Genomic DNA, 24,289 nt, shown 5'->3' with positions numbered 1-24,289 from the left:
ATACTAAATGACCATATGGTTGTAAACCTTATGGCTTCATGTGGGCTCAGCATGTGACACTAGTCTCGTAACCCTTAGCACCTTCCTTACAATTAATTGACAGTGTTGGCACTGAAAATAACAATGGCTTCCAGATAATATATCCCTCCAGAGAGTAAAATGACGGCTGTTTTATCTGTATGAATGAGCTGAGTAATGATTTGGACGGCTGGCCTGACATGGTAATAAAAAGATGTCAAGCTCAGTTCTATGTCACTGAGCCAGGATGGGTCTTATCTAAAACTACAACTCAACAGACCCAGATTTACTGAGCCCTGGTGTAGTCAACTGAATAAACCTTGAGGCTTTGCATTATAAATTTCTGCCATGTGTTTAGCATCTTTATTTTCATGTAATCTCTTCCAAGCTATATCACTCATGGACACAGATCACATTGTACATGACATTTGCAATTAGATCCAAATACAGTGTGGGGGATGTGAATGTAGCATTCAGGTAACCCCGTACATTCTATTAATATGCAAATCGCATACATTACAGTTAATACAAATGGCATAATTTATTAATTACACAAAGCATATGCACAATTGGCTTTATAGTATGGTATTTCTATGGGTTATCAGGGCTGGATTTATCTGTGGGCACAGTAGACCTGTGCCTATAGATTGTCCTAGGGGAAGGGAACCTGCTAAAGAGAAACTTTACATATGACTACACTGAAAAGTAAATTGATATTAGGCATTCACTGTACTATGGAAATTAGAAAAGAACATCAGTAAAGGTCTTTTTACATGGGCCGACAAATCATTTAGACTTCCACGATCAGCAAGAATCCGATCAATTATAATTGATAATTATCATCCCGTCTAGATGCATGCATGACTGAACGATGAATGATAAATTCATTTGTGGTTCAGTTCCTGCATGCAGAAAAACTGAATGACAGATCGGCCTGTGTAAACAGGCAGTCATTCATCTATGAATGACTGCCTGTTTACTATGAATGGAGGCGGACTTGCTGGAACGATCCCTAACCCGTTCCTCCTCCATACACTGAACGACTTTCGCTCTTGTTTGAAAACACAGGAATGACTGTTGTTGGGAGGACTGTTGGGTACAAAATTGCCTGATAGTTATACCATGTAAAGTACCCCTAAGGAACAAAGTGAAGCTATATAGGGTACTTAATGTTGTGGGACGTAGATTGCAATGTACTGCTTTTTCACTGTCAACTTCAACTTTATGGATGGAGTCTAAGGTGCTGTACAAACTGTGTCTACAGACTCCTGAAATGTATCCAGTTAAAGAAAACCTGAGACTTAAAGGGGTTGTCCCGCGCCGAAACGGGTTGTTTTTTTTTTCAAACCCCCCCCCCCCCCCCCCTCGTTCGGCGCGAGACAACCCCGATGCAGGGACCTAAAGAAAGCTTACCGGAGCGCTTACCTTAATCCCCGCGCTCCGGTGACTTCTATACTTACCGGTGAAGATGGCCGCCGGGATCCTCTTCCTCCGTGGACCGCAGCTCTTCTGTGCAGTCCATTGCCGATTCCAGCCTCCTGATTGGCTGGAATCGGCACGTGACAGGGCGGAGCTACACGGAGCCGGCATCCTGCACGAGAGGCTCCATAGAAGAAAGCAGAAGACCCGGACTGCGCAAGCGCGGCTAATTTGGCCATCAGAGGCCGAAAATTAGTCGGCACCATGGAGACGAGGACGCCAGCAACGGAGCAGGTAAGTATAAAACTTTTTATAACTTCTGTATGGCTCATAATTAATGCACAATGTATATTACAAAGTGCATTAATATGGCCATACAGAAGTGTATAGACCCACTTGCTGCCGCGGGACAACCCCTTTAAAGATAACATTTCTCTTTTCACCACTCCTAGAACAACAAAATTGAAACTGAATCAATACTTGAATTCTGACTTTAGCCCTGTATAATGGCAGCCACAAGTCTCTACAAAATTCTTATTGTAAAAGCGTTGGTAGTAATCAATTCACATTACCGGCACTTTTTATACTGCACGGAAATATGGTCCCTCCTATTCTGTTTAATGGAGTCTTCCATCCTTTACAAGGTATAAACATTAACATTGGTCACAAGGTTGTCAAGTTGTAAATACCCCTTCATGCTATAAAAGTATACAGGCACTGTAGCACTTGGAGCTGAATTTCCTGAAATGTGTCAGTTTAATACATTTAAGAACTGCAGCTAAAACCTCTTACATTCCCCAGCGAGAGGTGACACAGGGCTTCCAGTACATAATCTTGAAAGCATTTTGCAAGGATAAGCAATTTCCAGATCCTTTACTTAATAGCACCTATACAATTATAGAGCTAGATCCTGAACCCCTTACAGATAAGAAAATACCTGCTGACCCTATTTAGAGATTTGAATTCTTACATTAAAGACAGTCATACAGAGGGCCATGTCATCACAGTTGCTGTGTGCATTAAGGTGTCACTTTGTGATAATTCCTCTCGTGAAGATGGTACAGATTATCTTTTTTTCCCAACAGCCTCTATTCTGGCCTTCCAACTCTGGTCTTTTTCTCATATTATTAGATTCACACATTTTCCATTTGAACAAAAGATCTGCGAAATTGGATAAAAGATAGCAATCTTGTTTTATGATTGAAACTGACACAAGGTCACGTCTCTGAGATTTAAGAGCTGGATCAACTGTTCCCACAATTTCATCATTTACACTAATCATCATCTACTTGCTGTTGTCACATTCCCTTCGTTGCTAAACTACATGTGTTGTTGAAGCTGAGCGAAAACATAGAGACTATTCATTGCAACTTATTGTAGAGTTAGATGGAATATATCCAATATCTAGATAAATGGACAGGGTTACCTTCAGTACAAGGAAATCTATTCTAAAATTATGCTAGCTCTTGAATTTCTTTAAACTGCCCTGGATTCAGCTGGACAGTCACGGATTTTGGGGATGCCCCTTTGTTCTGGGAAGCGTGTGTCATACCCCATCTCCCTACACTCCCCACTTCAGTCTCCATTCAACAGTGGCAGTGATCATCTTAGTCATCTTCCTGTGTTCTATGCACAGTATAGCCGAAAGGCCCATTTACACTGGACGAGTGTCGGGTAAACGATGCCTGACACTCGTCCCTGTGTCTCTGCGCTCCCGTGCTCCTGCACAGGAGCTAGCACAGCTGTTTGGGTCACGGAGCGGCCAGCAGGGGAGCGGGGCAGTGCAGGAGGTTTCTCTCTTCTCGCTCCCCCGCCCCTCTCCATTGAGATACACAGCAGCCGTTCGCTATGGAATGGCGGCTGTTTAAACTTAATGAAGAGCGACGGGCTTCATTGTTCATCTTTTATGCTGCATAAAAGATGGCCTGTGCCCAGGCAAGAGAGAATCAGAGAAGACGATACTAGTTCTACACAATGAAAGTGGTTACAGTGCAGTTGCCCTCAATGAAAACATGTATCTATTAGTGATTGCATTATTTAGAATCAGTGAATGGTAGAGTTGGAAGGGACCTCCAGCATCATCGGGTCCAACCTCCTGCTCAATGCAGAATTCACGAAATCATCCCAGATAGATGTCTGTCCAGCCTATGTTTGAAGACCTCTATTAAAGGAAAATTTAACACCCTCCCATGGTAACCTGTTCCACTCATTGATCACCCTCACTGTCAGAAAGTTTTCTCATATCTAATGTGTCTCCTCCCTTTCAGTTTCATCCCATTGTTTCTAGTCTTTCCTTGTACAAATGAGAATAGGGCTGATCCCTCTGCACTGTGACAGCCCTTCAGATATTTGTAGACAGCTATTAAGTTTCCTCTCAGCCTTCTTTTTTGCAAGCTGAACATTCCCGTATATACTAGAACTGAGCTGCTGTATCTGAGCCCACCAGGTTATAAAAGTTGTATTATAGAATATACATATATCTGTAAATACAATTTTTGTGGGGTAGCAGGGGCCTGGGGGAGGCAATTCTAATAATAGTATTATTGGTCTCTTATCATGTATCTAATGCAACCCATTGTGGAGTTTTTTTTACTCAAGTATGTGTTGTTATTTAATATAGTCTATTGGTGTTTATGTAACCTATCATGCATTATATGAGGTACTTTTATCTATTTATATATATTTATTAGGCTATATAATTTTATACATATACGTTTATCTAATATACATTAATACATTTTTTAGCATTTTAATATAATATATATGCATATGTCTATCAGAAACAGGTTCATTTTTTATTTTATATAAAAGAAAAGAATGTCCTGAGTTGTGTGGAATAGAGAGATTTCAAGATGACGTGTGGGCGTCTCCATAGAACGCATCGCCGTTATCACCATGTGCGCTACGTTCCACGGTTGTATCAGGATGCACACACATCACCCACTCAGAATGTACTGACGTAATGGGTTCCCATGGTAAAGCGTCGAACCCGGAAGGAGTACCGGGCAAGATGCGGTACACATGGTACCCGTGAGATGTGAGTGTTCATTTGTAATTTTATTATGTAAATTGTGGTTTATCGTGTTTTGTATATGCTTGATAAAGTCGTGTTATTGCGACGAAACGCATTGCACTAGATTAAAAAGACAGTTATTTACTACGGAGGTTTCTGCTGGAGTCTGTCCTTGCGAGCGCGGGGCATTTTTTCTCTTTTTGGACAATTTTGCACTGTGGGCCCTTCCAGGAGTCAGACACAACAGCCCAGCAGCGCTCCCGAGAGTTTCTTGGGATTAAGGAACGACTGAAGTACCTCTACATTGATTACTACAGGCGAACTAGGACGTGGAGGTGCTAGTGGAGCTTCGCCCAGGAGCCCCACTAGACACCGAGTGAGTCCTTATTTATTATCACTGCATTATCATTCCTAAGGGCTAGTGGAGCACTGTCCTAACGTGTGTATACCTTTATAATGTCAGATTCATATCGTTGAGAAGCTTATTATTAGCACACATAGAAACCAGTAGCAGAAACAACATGCCTGACGTGTTTTACTGGGATTTTGAGAGTTTAAAAAGGAATCTGTCACCAGTTTCCTATTGCCCAAACCATAGGCAGCAGGAACCCAGAATGTGAATGTCTGTTGCCCCCGCTCACGACTTGAAGGTTGTGAGTTCAATCCCTGTGTGGTTCAGGTAGCCGTCTCAAGGTCGACTCAGCCTTCCATTCTTCAGAGGTCAGTAAAATGAGTACCCAGCTTGGTAGGGGGTAATAAATAAAATTACCTGAAAGCGCTGCAAAATAAGTAGGCCCTATGCAAATAACAATATTTATTTATTTTACTCTAAAAAATTTCAGTGTTTTAGGAAAAGAATGCTTTGAAGTTTTACTCGGGAACAGAGCTCCAAGTCACGGTGCCAGCTGTCCCTGATCAGATCATCTAGAACACACATATCAAACACAAGGCCCATGGGCCGAATCCGGTCGAACATTTAACCTTAAAGGGGTTATCCAAGCAGCGCTTGCCAGGGTTGAAGCAGAAGTATTGCTCTAACCCCTGTGTAGCGGTCACGCTTGTAATTGCAGACGTAGGTCTCATTGAAATAAATGGGAGTTGTGCTTGTAAATGCAGGCGCAGCTCCCATTAATTTAAGTAAGAGCTACGCCTGCAATTACAAGCACTGGCCACTACACAGGGGTCAGAGCGGCACTTTCACTCTGACCCTGGTGTATCCCAGCAGTCTCTGCTGGGATAACCCCTTTAAAGGAAATCTACTCACCCTGCCTGTAGCTCTGGTCTGGTGGCGCAGTGCAGAGTCTGTGACCGCTGGCCTCTCTCTGCTGATGTCTGCCCAAGTGTGAGAGGTCAGTGGTCACAGGCTCAACAGGGCTTCCTCTGCTGTATCCGCCGGGCTGGAACTACAGACGGGGTAAGTATAAAGTCTGTAGGGATGTTGCCTGGCCAGAAGCCAATAGGAGTGTTGTTGGGACTACTATGGGGTTACTATTATTACTGTGGCCACTATAGGGGTCACTATTACTACTGGGACCACTATGGGGGTCACTATCACTACTAGAGTCACTGTGAGGGAACGAATACAACTGCGGCCACTGTGGAGATCACTATTACTACTGTGGCCACTATGGGGGTCACTATTAGAGCACATTCACACGGGCATAAGTACATTTTAGTCATAAACATATGCTACATATATGCATGAGGAAAAAGAATTGCTTACGCCCACATTTTTTGGGTGCTCGGAGCGTTATATGCACAAATACACTGCATATTTACACACATAAACAAGAACACACACAGGCTCAGCGAAATGGTGCGCAAATACGCAGTGAATACGCAGGTTTCCTTATATTTGGGTTCACCCATTCACTTCAATGGCCTATTGTGATGCATAATACAAAATAGGTCATGCCGCATATTTTTTCACATGATTGCACATCACGTAAAAAAATATACTCATGTAAACAAACCCACTGAAATCAATGGGTTATATTTAGAGATGAGCGAGCACCCAAATGTTTGGGTCCACGTTATTCGAGTCGAGCTTTTTGTAAAATTCGAGAGCTCTAGTCGAGTAACGAACCCCATTGACTACAATGGGAGACTCGAGCATTTTTGTATGTGGGACGCCGAGTCCCAAGTGCCAAAACAGGCACGTCACAGTGGGGAGGAGCCAAAAACTGGGGCAGGGTCGAACATGGCGTGATGCTCGTTCAAGTAACTAATACTCGAACGAGCATCAAGCTCGGCAGAGTACGTTCGCTCAACTCTAGTTATATTCATTGCACTCACAGAAATTGTGTACGTAATATGCTACACAAATATGCTGATGTGAACAAGTCCTTGATGTAGAGTAACAGCTGACTCCCCTTTTGTACATTGGAAGAGAGCTGATGCGAGTCAAACTTCAATGTATGTTTTTACTGAGAAGCCAAAGCATTTCAGAACACCACATACTCGGGGGCAATTGGCACACCTGTCCCACGTTCGTGGTTCGGACAGCATGAGCCTAGTGACGAATTTCCTTTAACGCTACAACTCCACAGCTCCTTTTGTTCATGCAAATGTCACAGTAAAATTATGGGTTTATGGTGGCCATCACATGATTTTTTTCCTAGGGGAGAGAAAAATCACAGTGATTTGCAAGAATTCTGACTGTCGTTGAGGCCCTTATAGTTGTCGTGCAACTTTACCATGATGCAAAACCAGACGTTAAAACAGAACCCCATGTAGTTCTGTGAAATATATGACATTTTACTGTTTCCCTAGTAAACAGCATCCGTGGTCCCACATGTAAGGGCTTGTTTCACAGTAGCCTTTTCCCTCCATTCACACTTTCTGTCTCTGTTCCATTTTTGGAGAGAGAATTAAACAGATTCATTTTTCCCCCCCAGAATTTCAATGGGGTTTTAAAAACTGAAGGAAAATGGAGATCTTCCAGTTTTTTTGTAAATGTCACTATTTGTTTTGTTTAAAAAGCGTAAATCAAACAGAATAGAAGCAAACACAAAGCTTTCCGTTTGCTTTCTGTGTTTTAAACCCCTATTGAAATCAACGGGGAAAAAAGGGAAACGTTTAATTCTGTTTTCATTTTTTTTCTGCTCTGAAAACACAAGAGAGAGACGGAAAGTGTGAATGGAGGGAAAATACTATTGTGAATGAGCCCCAAGATGTTTTTGCAGGTCTTATAAGCTTGACAAAGACCCCGGTTGGGGTTGAAACTTGCTGCATGTATCTTTTAGAGTTTAATAAAGAAGCATCTTCATAGATGCAAGTTTCTTTTATGAAGACACTCGGTATGCTGCTCATCATTCTGCATTTATGACTACTATACAGGTCTGGACTATGAGCTTTGCATGATTATGTACGCCTCCCAATAACAGTGGTGATCTTCTGGAAGTACTGTTGCAATACGTTTATTTTGCTAGATTCATTTAGCCCAACACACTATGTTACTATGTATATTATGCATTCATCTATGTGTTCAATTAACCTTTTTAAACTTTGCCTTAGTCTAATGTGTAAATCTCTATAATAAGCATTGGAGGTAAATAACCTCACATAACATGGTGAAAAAGTGGGGCGAGCTTGATAACTCTGGAGTGACATATTATGTCATAGAGAGGAGCTATAAAGCTGAACTAAGTTATGCTAATTTTGGGGCGGTCCGGTTGTGGGTGGATTAATCATCTAGGCTAATGTGGGCGTGAAACGTAGTCCTGGAAGGGACTGGCAATCACACTATAAAAGGGGCGGAGTTAGGCTATTAAGCTATAAAAGGGGTGGGGTTCCTGTCACTTTGTTGGAAGTGGACGTTTGACAAGATATGTAGATATCACTACTGGGGTGAGAACAGTCCCTTTTTTCTATCTCAGGCATGCATGTTTCAGTCTGTTTCATAGAAAGCCTTGTACTGTTAGCATATTTTACATTTAAGGAAAAAAGGGGCGGATTTACAGAACTCTTTGTACCAGTTTTCTAGTGTAAAAAAAGTTGCATCTTTTGTTTCAAAATGTATGACTTTTTGGTATTTTACACTGGCCTAGCCACTTTTTAAGGATTTATACAGGGTTTAGTGTTAAGGAATGTGGCAGCTAGTGACTAAAGATGAGCGAGCACCCAAATGCTTGAGTCCGCGTTATTCGAGTCGAGCTTTTCGTAAAATTCGAAAGCTCTACTTGAGTAACGAACCCCATTGACTACTATGGGAGACTCGAGCATTTTTGTATGTGGGACGCCGGGTGCCGAGCTTTTTTTTTTTCTAGGTTCGTCTCTCTCTCGCTCTCTCTCTCTCGCTCTCTCCCCTGCCTGACAAAAAATTTGCCAATGGCGCGCGCTGCGTCGTGGTGGGGAGGGGCCAAAACAGGCACATCACAGCGGGGAGGAGCCAAAAACTGGGATGGGGTCGAACACGGCATGATGCTCGTTCGAGTAACAAGCACCATCGAGTACACTAATACTCGAACGAGCATCAAGCTCGGCAGAGTATGTTCGCTCAACTCTACTAGTGACCCATCACATTTACTAGAATTTATACCAGAATCTGGCGTAAATTATACCTGAAATCTATGCCTGCTCACAGCTAACATTTATTTCAGATTTGGCATATGGATGGCCCGCAGATGTGCCAACTGTTAAAAGGCTTGTTCCTCTTAATACATTTGGCACACTTCACGCCAGCACAAGCTTTACTTAGACCAGAGTAGATAAGCCCAGTCTAAGTAAATCTGTCCTACAGTACCCACAAAAGATTCCATGCGAACTGGGTGGCCCATTTTGCCGTGGTTAAAATCCCCTTTTTAGAACTTATATGCTATTTGCAAAATAGGCTTATTATTTGGTATTAATTCTATTTTTTTTTTGTTTTCCATTGGACTGCAGTTAAAATTCTAAAGTATTGCAGTCTGGTATACAGACATACAACAAAACCAAAACAGTTGCAGATTATAGTTTTTGCATGTCTTTGTATCCACAGAAACCTGCGGAGACTGTGAGGCAGTGTTACACGTCTGGACAGAATTTCCTCACCCTCTTCCCAGATGGCACAGGACAAGTTCTGTATCCAACTAACAAAAATAAAGTGATATTCACAGGCAATGTGTAGTAAAGAAAACCCTCTGAATTCTTTCCCTTCTGTCTTCTCTAGGAGGACATCGATAGTGTAAGACTACAGAACCAAACACAACCCATTCCTTCTAATGCTCCACTCTGTAGATCGGAGCAGTTTCAGCAAAAATGGAACATAGGGTGGAGTCAAGAGGGCACTGACCCCATTTCATTACCTGTGTTATTTCTGCAATAGCATTGCGCAACAGGAGCAATAAAATCGAGATTGCATTACTGCAGAAAGACCCATTTTGGTCTTATGCTTATTTTCCAAAAGCAGGCCGTTGGTTTAGAAACAGTTTAGACTATTTTTGTTTTTATATTTAATAGATTTGGTAACTGCAAAGGCATTTTTTTTTCTTTTATGACATCTTTACTCTTTAGCATCTACAGGAACATATAATTGACTCAGCATGCCACATTTTAATGAGGATCCCAGTCACAAGAAACACCCAAGCCACATGCTGAAGGATATTTAGGATTATAATGATCCATGTTTACTAGGGAAAGCTTTGATATAAAATAATCCTTTAGATCTACAAATTTCTTGGTTGCTGTGATGCTGTCAAATTGCCATATAATACTATGTAATAACTATGTTTATTAGAAAGGGAATAACTGATAAAGTGATCATTTTCAATTTAAAAGGGGTGTCCCACTTCTAGCTGTTTTGCTGCAGAAAGCAGACAGCTCCATCCATTTAACAGTGGCCCAGGTTGGCACTGCAGGTTGAATCCAATTCACTTCCCATTCTGAGCCTGCAGTACAAACCTGGGCCACTGCACAATGTACGAAGCTGTCTGCTTCCTGCAGTAAAACAGCTAGAAGTGGGACACCCCCTTTATTGCAACTGTCTTTTTATCCCTATACATTATGATATGAGGCAGTAAGGTGCAGCAGGTTGCAGTGCTCCTTTTCCATTCAGCAAATTGTTATGAGCATTAGAGATAATGCAAACAATTTCCAAATTGTATGTAGCCACAAAATAGAGCTCAGAGGTTTAGTGGGGATTTCTATACCTCCATATACCATTGAGGCATTACAGGGGAATTGTCCTATAAAAGCATACCTCAGTAATATAGTTTCATACAAAGAGTGTACAGTGAGATATACAATACCTACAGCTCTATAGTGCATAGCTGTAGGCACTTTGCATGCCACCCCTAAAGCATCCCTGCACATGCCTTGCTGCATCAATCTAACAGGTTATCTAATGAAGCTGTGGATTTTATATATTACATTTTCAAATGTTATACAGATAACTGATATCTGAGGATTAACCATTTATTTGCGTGAAAACGGCCTTGTGGAGAACCGGAAAATACTTTCTGCATTTTATCTAAATTTTTAGAAAAGAAAAACATATTTACCCCGTTTCCTTCGCATGTGCAGACATTTGTCTTTGATGTCCTTTTAAGTCCATCTTTTCTTTTTGCAATCAGTGGTTTCTGTATAAGCATTTTAAATATCCTCATGAGAAAGTACTTGAATTGTGCATTGATATACAGATGCTCGCCTCTTTTGTAGAGACATAAGGTGTAAAAAATGTAATGAAATGAAATCCTATTATTGTGCTTTTAATATAATTACAGTAGTTCAATGAAGCTCTTTCAAGATAACAGTATTGTTATATAATAGGAAAGATCAAATCCGTTCATTGACTTTTGTGGCAACTCATGTTCTCAGAAAGAACCTTAAGGCTAACTTCACACGGGTGAGCACGATATGGGGCTGTGAATCCCACCCATATATCGCACTGCCCACCATGTGAATTCCCCAGGTATGCAAAGCATTTTCATGGCAAAACAGCCTTGCATCACTTCGGGGAAGAAGCAATCATTTGCCGCAGCTGTCACAGCTTACCGTGGCTTGAGGTGCTTTGCGCCACCAACTTTGTCTGGGTGAAAAGACCCTTAGGAGTACTTGAGGAACAATGCTTAAATCTTCTGTTCAATGAAGAAAAAACTTGTAATATGGACAAGCATATTAAAGGAATTCTTCTAAGCAGTATAACTGTAAAATACAAGAATCTTAAGTGTATTTTAGTCATTGACAGTTATCACCTATCCGTATATCATGGAGGTACAAAGGCCTTGACCAGTTCTCCATACAACCTTTTCCCAACAGATATGTTCGTGGGGAGGTTTGGGGACTGAGGACCCCAGGTCTAGTGATTGTGGGTTGGACTTTCACTGTAAAAATCACATTTTGCATTATCTTTTTTCCTAATTTGCATGCTAAAACGCTGCAGCTGGTTATTGGAAAAAATGCATAGAAAGTACATGTTTAAAATCCATGTTTTAAATGCTTTTTTAATGGGAAAAAAAAGATTCCCTGTTGATAGGTGATAATTGTAAACCATCTTAACAAAGACACTGTCCACATGTACCATATATAAGCCAGATCATTTTCTTCATCTCATTAGTAGTATTCTATGTTGGAGAATTAAAATTTGAAGTCACAGGTAGAAAGTCTTCCAGAGCGTTCTGGTTTTTATCTTCTGCCCCTTACCATGTTGCTTTTTATCAAGATGGAATAAAAGTTATGTTTTATCCTATTAATGAGTTCTGCAAGATTTTCGACCTGTGACTTAATTTGTTCGCTGCTGGAGAGTGAATAACAAATAGCCACATACATGGGAAGGCAATTTAAAAAGAAAAGAGATAAAATCTTCATTAACCTATGAAGAGCCACACATTCTAGGCTTCAAAGTCTCACCACCTTAAATGTACAACAAGGGTTTAAAGCTCTAGCTTCTGTAATTGAACAGGAGCAGGATGGGTGCCAGGCTTTGATTTCTCCTTTCTGTTGCAATGATCGCTTTTGCAAAAGGAAATCAACACTAGGTAGCAGAGGCCCAATGTCTAGGGCAGAACAATAGGGCCACCAGCTCCTGAGAAATTGAAATATATACAGTCATGAGAAAAACTAAATAAAACCTCCTTGAATTCTGTGGTTTTACATATCAGGGCGTAATAGTAAAAACATCTGGTGCTTAGAAGGTCTAAAAATGTTGGTAAATACAACCTCAGATGAGCAACAACACATGACCAATCAAACCATATTATTATTTAACAAAAACTAAGCCAAAATGCAGAAACAGTGTGTGAAAAATCAGGTACACCCTTACTGATTCCATAGGAATTAGGAAAGTAAGTAGCAAGGAGTTGCTGCTAATCAAATGCCCTTGATTAGTTGATAATCAGCAAGTGTAACCACCTGTATAATAGCAGAAGTTTGGGCAATTTGCTATTCTGGAGCATTCAGGCGTATGTTAACACAATGCTAACTACTAGGAAAGACATCAGCAATGATCTTAAAGGAGCAACTGTTGCTGTCCATTAATCTAGAAAGGGTTATAAGACATTTCCAAATAATTTAGTTAATTCTTCTACAGGAGAAAGATTATTCTCAAGTGTAAAGCATTCAAGACAGCTGACAATCTTCCCAGCAGTGACAGACTAATATACAGAGACAGGAGCGGCACTCAGGAACTCAAATCCACTTTAAGTTTGAAAAAGAAGATCCATCAGGTTTATTGTAACTCCATAAAAATGCGACATTTCGACACAAGTGGCTGCTAGCACAGGTTGTCATATTACTTCCCTCACTGTGTTGGGATACACGGTGTGCCGCTGACCTCTTTATTGTGTATTAGAATCTTCTCAGGAGCGGGCATCCTAGTGAGTTCACCCAAAAATCAAACTGTAAAAACCCAAGAGTTATATCTCAGACTCTAAAGGCCTCAGCATATTAAATGGTCAAGGTAATGACAGTTCAGTTTGAAAAATACTGAACAAGTATGGCAAGTTTGGAAAGGGTGCCCGGAAAAAAGCCACTTCTTGCAGTCCAGTGATCTTTGATTCCAGGGAAGAAGATCAGAGAGAATGAACAACAGCCTGGAGCTTTGGGTTTGGGTTTGATGGAGGGAGAGATGATTGAGAGCATCCAACACAGGATGTTGTGATATAACTCAAGGGTGGTTTGAAAAGAGTCAGTCCAGCCCAGGAGCATCAGATTTATTGGGAGTTCAAAACAGCAGCCACCTGGAAGCTTTGCATTTCACTAGTTGGGTTGGTGGGTATTGAAATAAGTTTGGGATATTTGAGTGTGATGAAGTGTCTGACACTTGTCCAGTTCCCCATTTTATTTACTGTGGAGGAGATAATCAAGCCAAGAACCTTTCTTGAGGAGGGGTTTAAGGGAATGGGGACCTTTTAACTTAATCACAAGGTTGGGGGGACTTGACACATGCTAGTAGTGCTAGTGGTGGGTAGATATCTTCACTTTCTGCAAAGCAGAGCAGCTGCTGTGAAGGGGCACTACTGTTATGCCTATAGCTGTGGTTCTTGTGCACCTAATTGACTTGCAGGCTTGTTAATATTAAAATAAACTTGCAAAGCAAAACAAATAGAATATACAGGATTGTTTTTGAATTAAAAATGGGTTTTAATAAAGAAAACATCCAAAAATAAACGTATTTGGTATCCCCATAGCAAGTTAAATTATATAGTAAGCGCCGAACTGCTAAGACAAAACAAAAAGCTTCTGGCTGCATTCCCAAATGGCATTTTGTTGCATTTTTTTCAGTGTAGTTTTATGCAGGGCAAAAAGACTGAAAACACTAGCGTATATATGAAAGTCAAAGGAACTTGATGAAATCTCATAAATATTCTACAAATAGATTGTGCGCGTTTTTAATCAGTTTGAGGTTGATTTTTAATAAAATAGTATGTCCTATCCATTACTTGTTTCCTCATTACTTAAAAATGCCTATAAAAACTGAAAAGGCTACGTTCCATAAAAATAAATTTCGAAGCAACTTTCACTGTTATTTTACCAAAATCACATGTATATAGCTCTTCTACTTTAAGTTCAGTTGTACTGCTTCCTTTAGCTGCACCACAACATCATGGGGTTACTGGGATAGCATGAACCCAGTGGCTTTATATGGGACAACTATCGCTTGAAAGAACAAATTCAAATGATAGTTGCTCTCTGTAAACATGACCATCAACAGGGTGTCAAGCGATACCTCCCTCACTGTTTGCTAGGTATTGCATTTCCACTCACTTAAAGAATAGTCACTGGTTGATAAAAAGTTGTTTGGTGTAAAGTCGCACTTGTTGGTATTTGATTGACTTGTGAAAGAATTTGCAGGGAAATACCCCCTACGAACGGTATGCTGGCGAACAACTAATGAACAATAAGTGCTCTGTGTAAAAGCTTTCCAACAACTGTCATTCATACGCTTCAGTGACTTTTCTGAGTGACTATCTGAACGACACATGCTTAGCGTACAGGTACTCTAAATAGATCCCTGCATACTGGCTGTCAATTAGCTTCTCAGAAACTGGAGGCAAAACTAATTGAAAGGTGACAAGCAATTTAGCTGCACTTCTAATTGTCAATTTTGGCAAAATTTCCTCAACAACAGAATAGAAAAGTAATAAAAAATAATCTCTAAGTAGAAAAAGTAGAATTACCAAACTTTGGCTGCTGCTCTATCTTATGACTTACTAATATACTGGTGGCCAATTTTAAGTTTTGAGTGCAGATCAGTGAAGGAATAATCCTCCACAGTATACCTATTCGAATAGTAGCTTCCCTATGTGTCAATATCTAACTTTTTTTAACCAGGCCTTGCAACATGACTAGAGATGTAAGCCAAACCAAAATACTCATGTACAGACAGCTGTTTCAGGGATCTTACCCCTTACTAGTATACAGTAGAGAGTGCAGGTTGGCTGGGTAAGAGGCCATCAACATGAGTTTGGGAGTATAATGTTTATCCCTGTGAAGAACACCACGAGGATGTAAGGGCATCTTATAGAGGGCAATACAATGCTCCCTGGGAAAAAAAAAACTATGCACTGGTGAGTGGCAAGAACCCTAAAACAGTTATATATACATGAGTATTGGGGTTTGGCTTACATACCTAGTCATGCTGCAATGCCTGTTTAAAAAGTAGAATAATAAAAGGTAGCTACTATCCAATAGGTGGCACCGTGGAGGAGTTTTTCCATCCCTGATTTGCATAGCTTTTTCCCAGGCAGCATTGCATGGCCTATAAGACTCCCTACAATGTCATGGTGTTATCTTCTGTGACATTTTCAACAAGGAGAAATATAATCACCACCCACCTCCACCGCATTTTGTGTGGAAATCCTCTTTAAGAGTCCCTTAGAACTGTGATATGTTGTGAACAGATACAAGAGACATTTTCATTAAACTAGGGGACTACAGAGAAACTATTTTAGAAACACTAGCAATTTCAGTGAGAAGATCCTGCAAAAAACAATTAAGATTGTTTTTCAGTTCAACACAAGTGAAAGTTCGTTTAACCACCCAATCACTTCAGGAAAGCCTCCGATCCATCCAATTTCTCTGTTCAGCCAGCTTTACGTCAATGTTGGTATCTGAAGCATGTGCTATTACTAGTGCTGTGCCCTTTACATTGCAAAGAATAGAATCTTCAGTATTTTCATGGCAAATCCATATCCAAATTCGTATCAAAATCAGCTAGTAAAAGATATATGGTTTTGATTCAAATTTGTTGCAGATTTTTACCCATATGTGAATTCACCATTATAATAATAATTCTTTTATGTATCACATTATTTTGGTTTTTTTTCAGAACTGTTTTAAGTACCGTATATACTCAAGTATATGCCGAGTTTTTCAGGACATTTTTTTGTTCTGAAAAAGCCCCCATCGGCTTATACTCGAGTGAAGTTAAAAAAAAACCGCAATACTCACCTTCCTGCTGACGTCTGTATCCCCGGCGCGATGGTCTCCTTGGTGGTGCAGCAAGCTGCTTGAGACTTCTCCCCACTGTCATGATGAACATGGAGGTCTTCTCCTGTTCTATCAGATAGTTGCTTGAAAAAGACCTTATAGGTCGAAACGTTGCCTATATGTCTGATTATGGAACAATAAAGAGTTCTGTTGTTTAAGAAACTCTACACCATTTATGCTGCCACTTCTCTCTACGTTCTATTACATTTTGGGGTTGGTGGTTCACAACTCCCTGGTTGGCTTGGCATTTCTTCCATATATTATACCTCTCTCATATTTAGGATCAAGGGATTTGTGCTGCTGGATACATCATAATTAGTTATTCAGTGAATGACATCACTGAATGGCTGTGATTTGTTTATTGAGCACCGTCTGTGATTGGCTGGCGCTCGATCCAATCACAGCGCTTACTTACACAGCGCTGATGGCAGAAAATTCGAAAGCCAAGCAGGGAGATGACAGCGAGAAGTCTCAAGCAGCTTTCTGCACCGCCGGGGTGAGCATCGCGCTGGGGACACAGATGCCGGCTGGGAGGTGAGTATTGCATTGTTTTTTACTTAGTATATACTCGAGTATAGCTAGGCTTATACTTGAGTCAATAAGTTTTACCAGTTTTTTGTGGTAAAACTTATTAACTCGGCTTATACTCTGGTCGGCTAATCCTCGAGTATATACGGTATATCAATATTTGTGAAGTTTAAGCTTTTTAATACTAATATGCTGTATTTATTTCTATACCTTAGATTATACTTGCTATTCCTCGTGTTTTAGATTACCAGCAACAAACTATTTTCTTGGGTTGCTAATATCATCCTTCTTCCTTGACTACACATCAGATATCCATCAGGAAATATTGGTATCTTGATTGCATGCTCAAAACCCACCCAGTTTATCTTTATCATCTTGGAGGATGCTGCAAAGAAACCACAGATTCAAGCCATTTTCATGAGTAATGGTCATGCAGCCTGCTACCATCATAACGGAACGCTTTGGTAAGTTGAATGCTATATTAAAAGACAATTTAAAGCAAGGCACCAGAGAACACAGAGTCTTATATCAAGCAGGACTGACTGGCAAATCTTTGCGCTATCATTCTTGGAGTTACTTTTTAAAAGACTGTCATGTATCAGCAATCAGTATTAGTGTAGTGGAGGTGCTGAAATGTTACTTGCTGATCATATTTCTGGAGCTAGATGAATGCAGGGGATATTGAAACCAATTATGTTTTGTTTCTTTTATGCGTATACTGTGATTTTTTTTTTTACTTTTAATATTTTCTGATACTTATTAAAACTTTATGAAACTTATTTTTACTTTTATTAGTCCACATAGTTGACTTGAATTTGCAATATTCAGATCACTTGTACAATATTGCAGTATGAAATACATGGCAAGTTTTGGTGCCTTCAACAGGCCCAAGACTACTGTTGCAACCCAGATGCTGCGCTTAGTATGCTGTAGATGTGACTAATTAGTTGCATAGCAACAGTTTACAGTGACACTGACACCTGCTTTATATAAGCTCTGGCTGCCTCGCCATCCCCCTTCCTGCCAGGTGGTGCCACCTGAGGTGAGTGGCACAACTCAGCTTTTGGCAGATATGCCCCTGGATGGTGCAGAGGTGCTTTTCTATAGTTCACTTCACGCAGCAGAGACAATAAGTTCACCCCTGACTAAGACCCCTTGAAAAGGTATAAATTCTCTACAAATTAAGGAAAGAATGCTTGACCACAAAAGAAATAATTATGGCCGATTGTGAATATATTAATGCATGGAAGGCATATCACATAGTCAAGAATGTTATAAAGATAGCTTCTAAAGGGACGTGAAATACAAAGATGAAAGTAGAATAGTGGAACTGGAATAATGACATGCAAAAAGATTGGGCATGTTGAAATCCAGTGTGCTCAGATCTTTTTTGCCCATCATCTGCCGCCAGGAACCAGTTGGTATGCCCATGTACACATTAAATTATATATAGAATATATAACATAATTTCAACAAAGGTAACATTGGCTCAAAGATATGGTTTCTGCAGTCTTTAAGATAAAAGTTTAGAGTGACGCCTCTACTACATCAGGGTTGCAGGTTACAAATGTAAAAGCCACAAGACCACCAGGAATGTAAAACACGGTAAAGATGGTTTCACATACAGCATTTTGTAGAATGCCACCCCTTCACATTTTGATACAGCCAAAGCCAAAAGTTAGAAATGTAAAGGAAGGACTTTTTCTTCTCCTTCCTGCTGGAACCACTTTTGGTTTTGGCTCAAAAAACAGCATTGGAGCTTTAGTGGTAATATTAACCCTTTCCAATCCACTGTCTGACGTCTAAAGACATTATGATTTAAGGCTGTACAGCTCCAATGTTTGAAGATGTCCGTCGGGGTTCTCTTACTGTATATTGCCACCCTCTCTTGCTGTTGGAGCCTATCCAATGTGTCACCTCATGCAGTACTGGCTTTAGCCAGCAGATAGCGCTGCTGTAGAACAGCAAAAAAAGAGTAAGCCCCCTAGGAAAACCAGGGTACAAATTGGATTGGAAACAGTTAAACTATATAATGTAGTCATGGTATTGCACATAAAACCAGTGATTTAAAAAATGTTGGTTTTATTTTCATGTTATGGAATACCACTGTCTTATTACATAGCACTTTATACTCTTAAAAGGGAACTTGTCAGCAGTTTTTAGGAAAGTGATCCAATTGCAACATTAGAATTATGTGGCATTTCTCTTTCCAACAATGCTTTTCCTATATCCGTGTGTGAAATCATACCTGAGAATTTCAACTTTGAAAAAGTCCCACGCAGCATGTAAATGATGCAGAGCGTTGCGGTGGGTAGACCGGACCATCGCTAATAGCCCGCCCCTCAAGCTTCCTCTGGCATGGATGGCATAGTAAACGTTATCCACGGATCGCTTTGAAATTTCACGTGCGCTGTTATGTCAGATACTGGTGTACGCACAGGTGCTATCCTGCTTGCGGGCAGAATTGCCGAGGTTATCTGTGCATTTACCGCTATCCGACATCATGGCAATGCAAGATTTTATAGGGATCTATGAATGATGCTTACAACGTCATCTACGCCAGAGAAGCCTTGATGGGCTGGCTTTTTGGGTTTACTTGCAGCTAGTAGAGATAAACAAGCCTGCCCACTGTGCCGCTATGCATTATATACATGCCATGCTGGACTTTTTCAAAGTTGAAAAACACATAGGAAAAGCATTGTTGGAAATAGAAGTGCCGCATAATTCTAACATTGCTATTGGATCACATTCCTAAAGACTGCTGACAGTGTTACTGATTAGAGGAAACCTAACAGACCAAATTGCAGTTATCTATTGCATAATCAGATTCCATTTACATGGATGCAATGCAGCACCATGCAGGAGTCACACTGTATATATACAGCTCCTATGCTGTGCCTATATCTGAGACAAAGAACAAAAGAAGCCAAAAAGCTGAACATATGATGCTAATGCTCAAAAGCTGCGCCTTTCTCTGTTTATTATCTGATATGCAATGGTTGAATTAATCAGGGAAATATACTTTCCTAATTGTAGATCTCTTGCATTAATAGTGAAAAAGGCAAAAACGCATGACGAAATATTCTTAGACTGGAGTCCCATCAACCTGATAAAGCACATAAATAATCTCAATCATTCACAGTATTCTAAGAGATTAGAAGATGTTGCAATGTGGATTGCTGGGATGCTTGTGTGCTACTTATTGCCAATGTGAAAATTGGATTTTTGCAAAGCCTGGTTAATTCTCTCTTGGGTGTACTACCAAGGCAGGCGTTGTCATAAACATAACCCTTTTTCTTCTTATGATCTGTGACTTTCAAATGCATATGAATTGTTTTCTGGATAACAACAAATAAGTGAAATGAGATAAAGAAAATATGAATCAGTAACTTGGAATAGAAAGCCATTCTGAGCTAAAACTGCAGTGCTTCTCAATGTCTTGAGAATTGTCCCAAAGGCACAAAGTGCCAATTGCACTTAATCGAATTCCACATGGCACTAGCAGAATAAATTTAACCTGACATATACTATTCCTGTGTGTTCATTCACAATGGAAAGAGAATACAAATTAGAGATTTGTAAGTACTATGTTGGTAAAGAACAAAAGAGACCTTGTTAGAAAACCAACAAAAGTATTTTTGATGTACGGCTGATCAGAGATTTAACACAACACACAAAGTTGTGCTTCATTCTTTCAAGCAGGAGTTCTTGATGTGAAATGGATTTCTGCGAAAACTCCATTTATTCAGCTTATAGTAGAGCCTCTAAAGTCCAGCAAATGTGCAGCCAGACGAAGGGCCGTCATATTACACGTAGACAAGTTTCTAGATCATATTTTAGCTCACATAACAATTAACATACTGCCCACTTAGGTCCTATGTACAAAGTAACAGTGGATTCCAAATATGGCAACCATAGAACCTCATTGGTCCATACTGGAGCTTTTACACTGCCACTCAGTTCATTTCAATGGGACTGGACTGTCCCCTAGAGTTAAATGGTGCTGCAATGCACATAATTAGCTGCGGCTCCATTCAAGCTGCTCCTTACTGCAGGGTACAGAAAAGAGGAGAAGGGGAACAGAGCACCCCCATTTTCATTATCCCATTATACCCTACCAATCAGACTTTTAATACCTGGCTTGTGCATAGGTGTTAAAATTCAATTCTGGGATAACCCTTTTAAGGCAGGCAGACGGATATGGATCCGCCATTGCCACACACCAGTTTTGTTGTGGGCTACCTGAGGTGGCAGCACCTTGGGAACCCCTTAGGTTTCTACACTTAACCCCTCCAAGATGGGATACCAGCTTTGTTGCGGGATCCCCAAATGGTTACACACGGTACCTGATGGTCTGAACAAGCATGGGTCAGGACTGGCGGCACAGGTGTGAAAACAAAGTCCAGGGTTAGGGCAGCTTCAGACAGATGTATGTGCAACTATGCACGTTTTAGTGCAACATATTTGCATAGTGAATGAGGTTGATTTGCGTGCATGTTTGTGCAATGTACTGTACTGTTTTGCACATGCAGAGCCCGTTCATATATGTGTGCAACAACCGCCCATATTTAAAAAGCTATTTCGCCTAATGAGATCCAGATGTGTTGTCTCTTTGATGAAACTGCACAGTGTATTGTGCATTTGCACACACATTTATGCACCTCCCATAAACGTCTATGAGGACCTTTGCTACAAGTATGCAGAAAGATAGAGCATGTGCGCGCAAAATCTGGAAATGAGAACGAACCCATTGAAATCAATGGATTCTATTCTCTGTGTATTGTCCGCGTATATTTTGCGGACACAACTACATCTGTCAGGGCAGGCAGCAGACAAAAGCAGAGTCCAGTATACAGAACCGAGGTCAGGAATCACAGAAGTCAGAATAACTAATGAACAGGCAAGGGTCAAAACCAGGAACATACAACATACTAAAGACCCTTTAACATAGAACGATTATTGTTCAAAAAATTGTTTAAACGAGCAGAAATTAACGATAATCGTTCAGTGTAACCACAGCGAACCATCGAACGATGATCGATTTGTTTGCTTATTTTCAGTGTTGGCTCATTCCCTTATCGTTCAGTCATTTTCATGCACTTGTACAGTGAAAGTGAATGAATGAACAATTTAGCAAGTAAACAAGCAAATGATGCATCTGCCTGTCTAAACAAGTTCCACAAGCGAACTCTGACATCGTTCGCTTAATTAAAAATGATAAATCGTTCGGTGTAAAAGCACCTTTAGGCACCTTCCATAGGGGCCTAATGTAGGTGTAGGCTGGTCATATGTGGAGTCCAAGATAAAAAAGCTTGACTGTTCATTGACCGAGATGTAGCTGAGCAGAGAACAGACCAGCAGTGTTCATGACACTTTAATGGTTTTTTGCTCACTTTATTTTCTAAATACGCCTAGAATGTTCTGTATGTTCCTGTGCTGGTAGTAGGTCTGCCATCATCCTTCAGTCAATGCCAAGAGCTGATCCTAATAAGAACAAAAGTATTTCATTTTCTTTTGTACCAAAAACTTGTCTTAAAAGCATGGATTAAAACCTGCATTGAAAACATTCAAAGGGGTTTTCCCACTATAAGAAAAAGATTCAGCGTCTGGGCACGGCCTAAAATAAAAGAGCCCATGCTCAACTGTTTCAGCCCCCTCCCTGCACACAGCTGAGTGGTTTCAGATCCATCTGCCGATGTGCATGTCCAGCGAAAGTCAGATGACCGCTGCAGCCAATCAGAGGCTTTAGCAACTACCATCTGAACTCCTGGCATCAGTGCTCACATCTTAGTCGTCATGATGGCAGGAGGTATTTAACCCTTTCCAATCCACTGTCTGACGTCTGAAGACATTATGATTAGAGATGAGCGAGTATACTCGCTAAGGCACATTACTCGAGCGAGTAGTGCCTTAGCCGAGTATCTCCCCGCTCGTCTCTAAAGATTCGGGGACCGGCACGGGTGACAGATGAGTTGCGGGGGGGAGAGAGGGAGAGAGAGATCACCCCTCCGTTCCTCCCCGCCGGCCCCCTGAATCTTTAGAGACGAGCGGTGAGATACTCGGCTAAGGCACTACTCGCTCGAGTAATGTGCCTTAGCGAGTATACTCGCTCATCTCTAATTATGATTTAAGGCTGTTCTCTTACTGTATATTGCCAGCCTCTCTGCTGTTGGAGCCTATCCAATGTGTCACCTCATGCAGTACTGGCTTTAGCCAGCATATAGCGCCATTGTATAATGGCAGAAAAAGAGTAAGTCCCCTAGGAAAACCAGGATACAAATTGGATTGGAAAGGCTTAACACATTATATGTATCCACAATCAGAAATAAAACTCACCCTGCAAAGTGACGTTGATGTAAAAAAATACGAAATTTATGTCCGCTGGAACACAGAAGGGAATATGATTTACTGCTTCTTTTTTTAGTCATTCATTATTTAGCTATCCTTACACCATATATAAGTGAGCTAGTGTAACTTTGGTTAGTTGTTAATTCTGTCTGAAATGCCTGGCCTGTTTTCCTCAGAAATGTGGTCTCAGTTCTGAAAAGTACACAGATTTTTTTTCTGCATAGGCCCTTCAAGTCTAAAATAAGTTATGGCACTAAGGGGTTAAAAATACACTTAAGACAACTAAATTCTGCAGCCAATATATTTACATGAGATGAGTTCAAAATCTACAAAAAAAAGTAAGATTTTCTGGAGGGTTTTTGCAATTTTAATGTGACTGTTAGGAGGTTGAAGGGAATGTATAGCCTATATATTTTTTCCTAATTAAAACCAGATAGTGAAACATTTTCCATTTTTCTTTTTTGATTGTAGATTTTTCCTGAGTTGCAGTTAACAGCATTTAGAGATGCTTTACTGCAGAACTCATAGCTTATTCATACAGGAGGGGACTCATTGATTTCTATGGGATACTGTTCTAGACATGTTCTGTGACTTGTGCAGAGCTCATTGTGCAGGCAGGGGAAGTAGATCATCAGTGACCATTTCCTATTGTGAATGGTGCATCCTGCATTATCGATATATAGGTGTCACCTTTCAATGTAATCCTGCCTGTGAGACGACTGCTGAAAAGTTTGCTCTACAGAAAAAGAAGTGTCAGACTATTATTAGATTCGGTGGTCAGTGAGAAAACGGCAGGATTTTAGACTTATTTTCAATACAGATTGTGATATAGAAAATTTTAAAAAATATATATATCAACAAAACCCTTAAAATAACCTGAACATTAAAGCTGATTTATACAATAGGCCATTTTCTGATGATACATTCACTTTAAATCCATCTTAAATTTCGGTTCCATTTTGTACCATAAAAAATGCAACAAAGGAACATTTGCAGTTACTAAAGCATCTTGGATATCAAACGTGTTATACCTGGAGAATCGAGTTGTTTATATCC

The 24,289-nt window shown here is 40.4% G+C and overlaps 1 protein-coding gene across 1 annotated transcript in view; it reads left to right on the top strand.

Annotated features, from left to right (window-relative positions):
* The window catches only part of ERICH6B (glutamate rich 6B), a 209,361-nt gene that overhangs the window by 162,543 nt on the left and 22,529 nt on the right, over window positions 1-24,289 (top strand). The window contains exons 12-13 of the mRNA XM_066582023.1: window positions 9,429-9,511; window positions 17,194-17,349. Coding sequence (XP_066438120.1) covers window positions 9,429-9,511; window positions 17,194-17,349 — 239 coding nt within the window. The remainder of the gene's footprint in view (window positions 1-9,428; window positions 9,512-17,193; window positions 17,350-24,289) is intronic.

The sequence above is a fragment of the Eleutherodactylus coqui genome, chromosome 1, assembly GCF_035609145.1.
Source record: "Eleutherodactylus coqui strain aEleCoq1 chromosome 1, aEleCoq1.hap1, whole genome shotgun sequence".
Classification (NCBI taxonomy): domain Eukaryota; kingdom Metazoa; phylum Chordata; class Amphibia; order Anura; family Eleutherodactylidae; genus Eleutherodactylus; species Eleutherodactylus coqui.
This window is presented reverse-complemented; position numbering and strand designations above follow the sequence as displayed.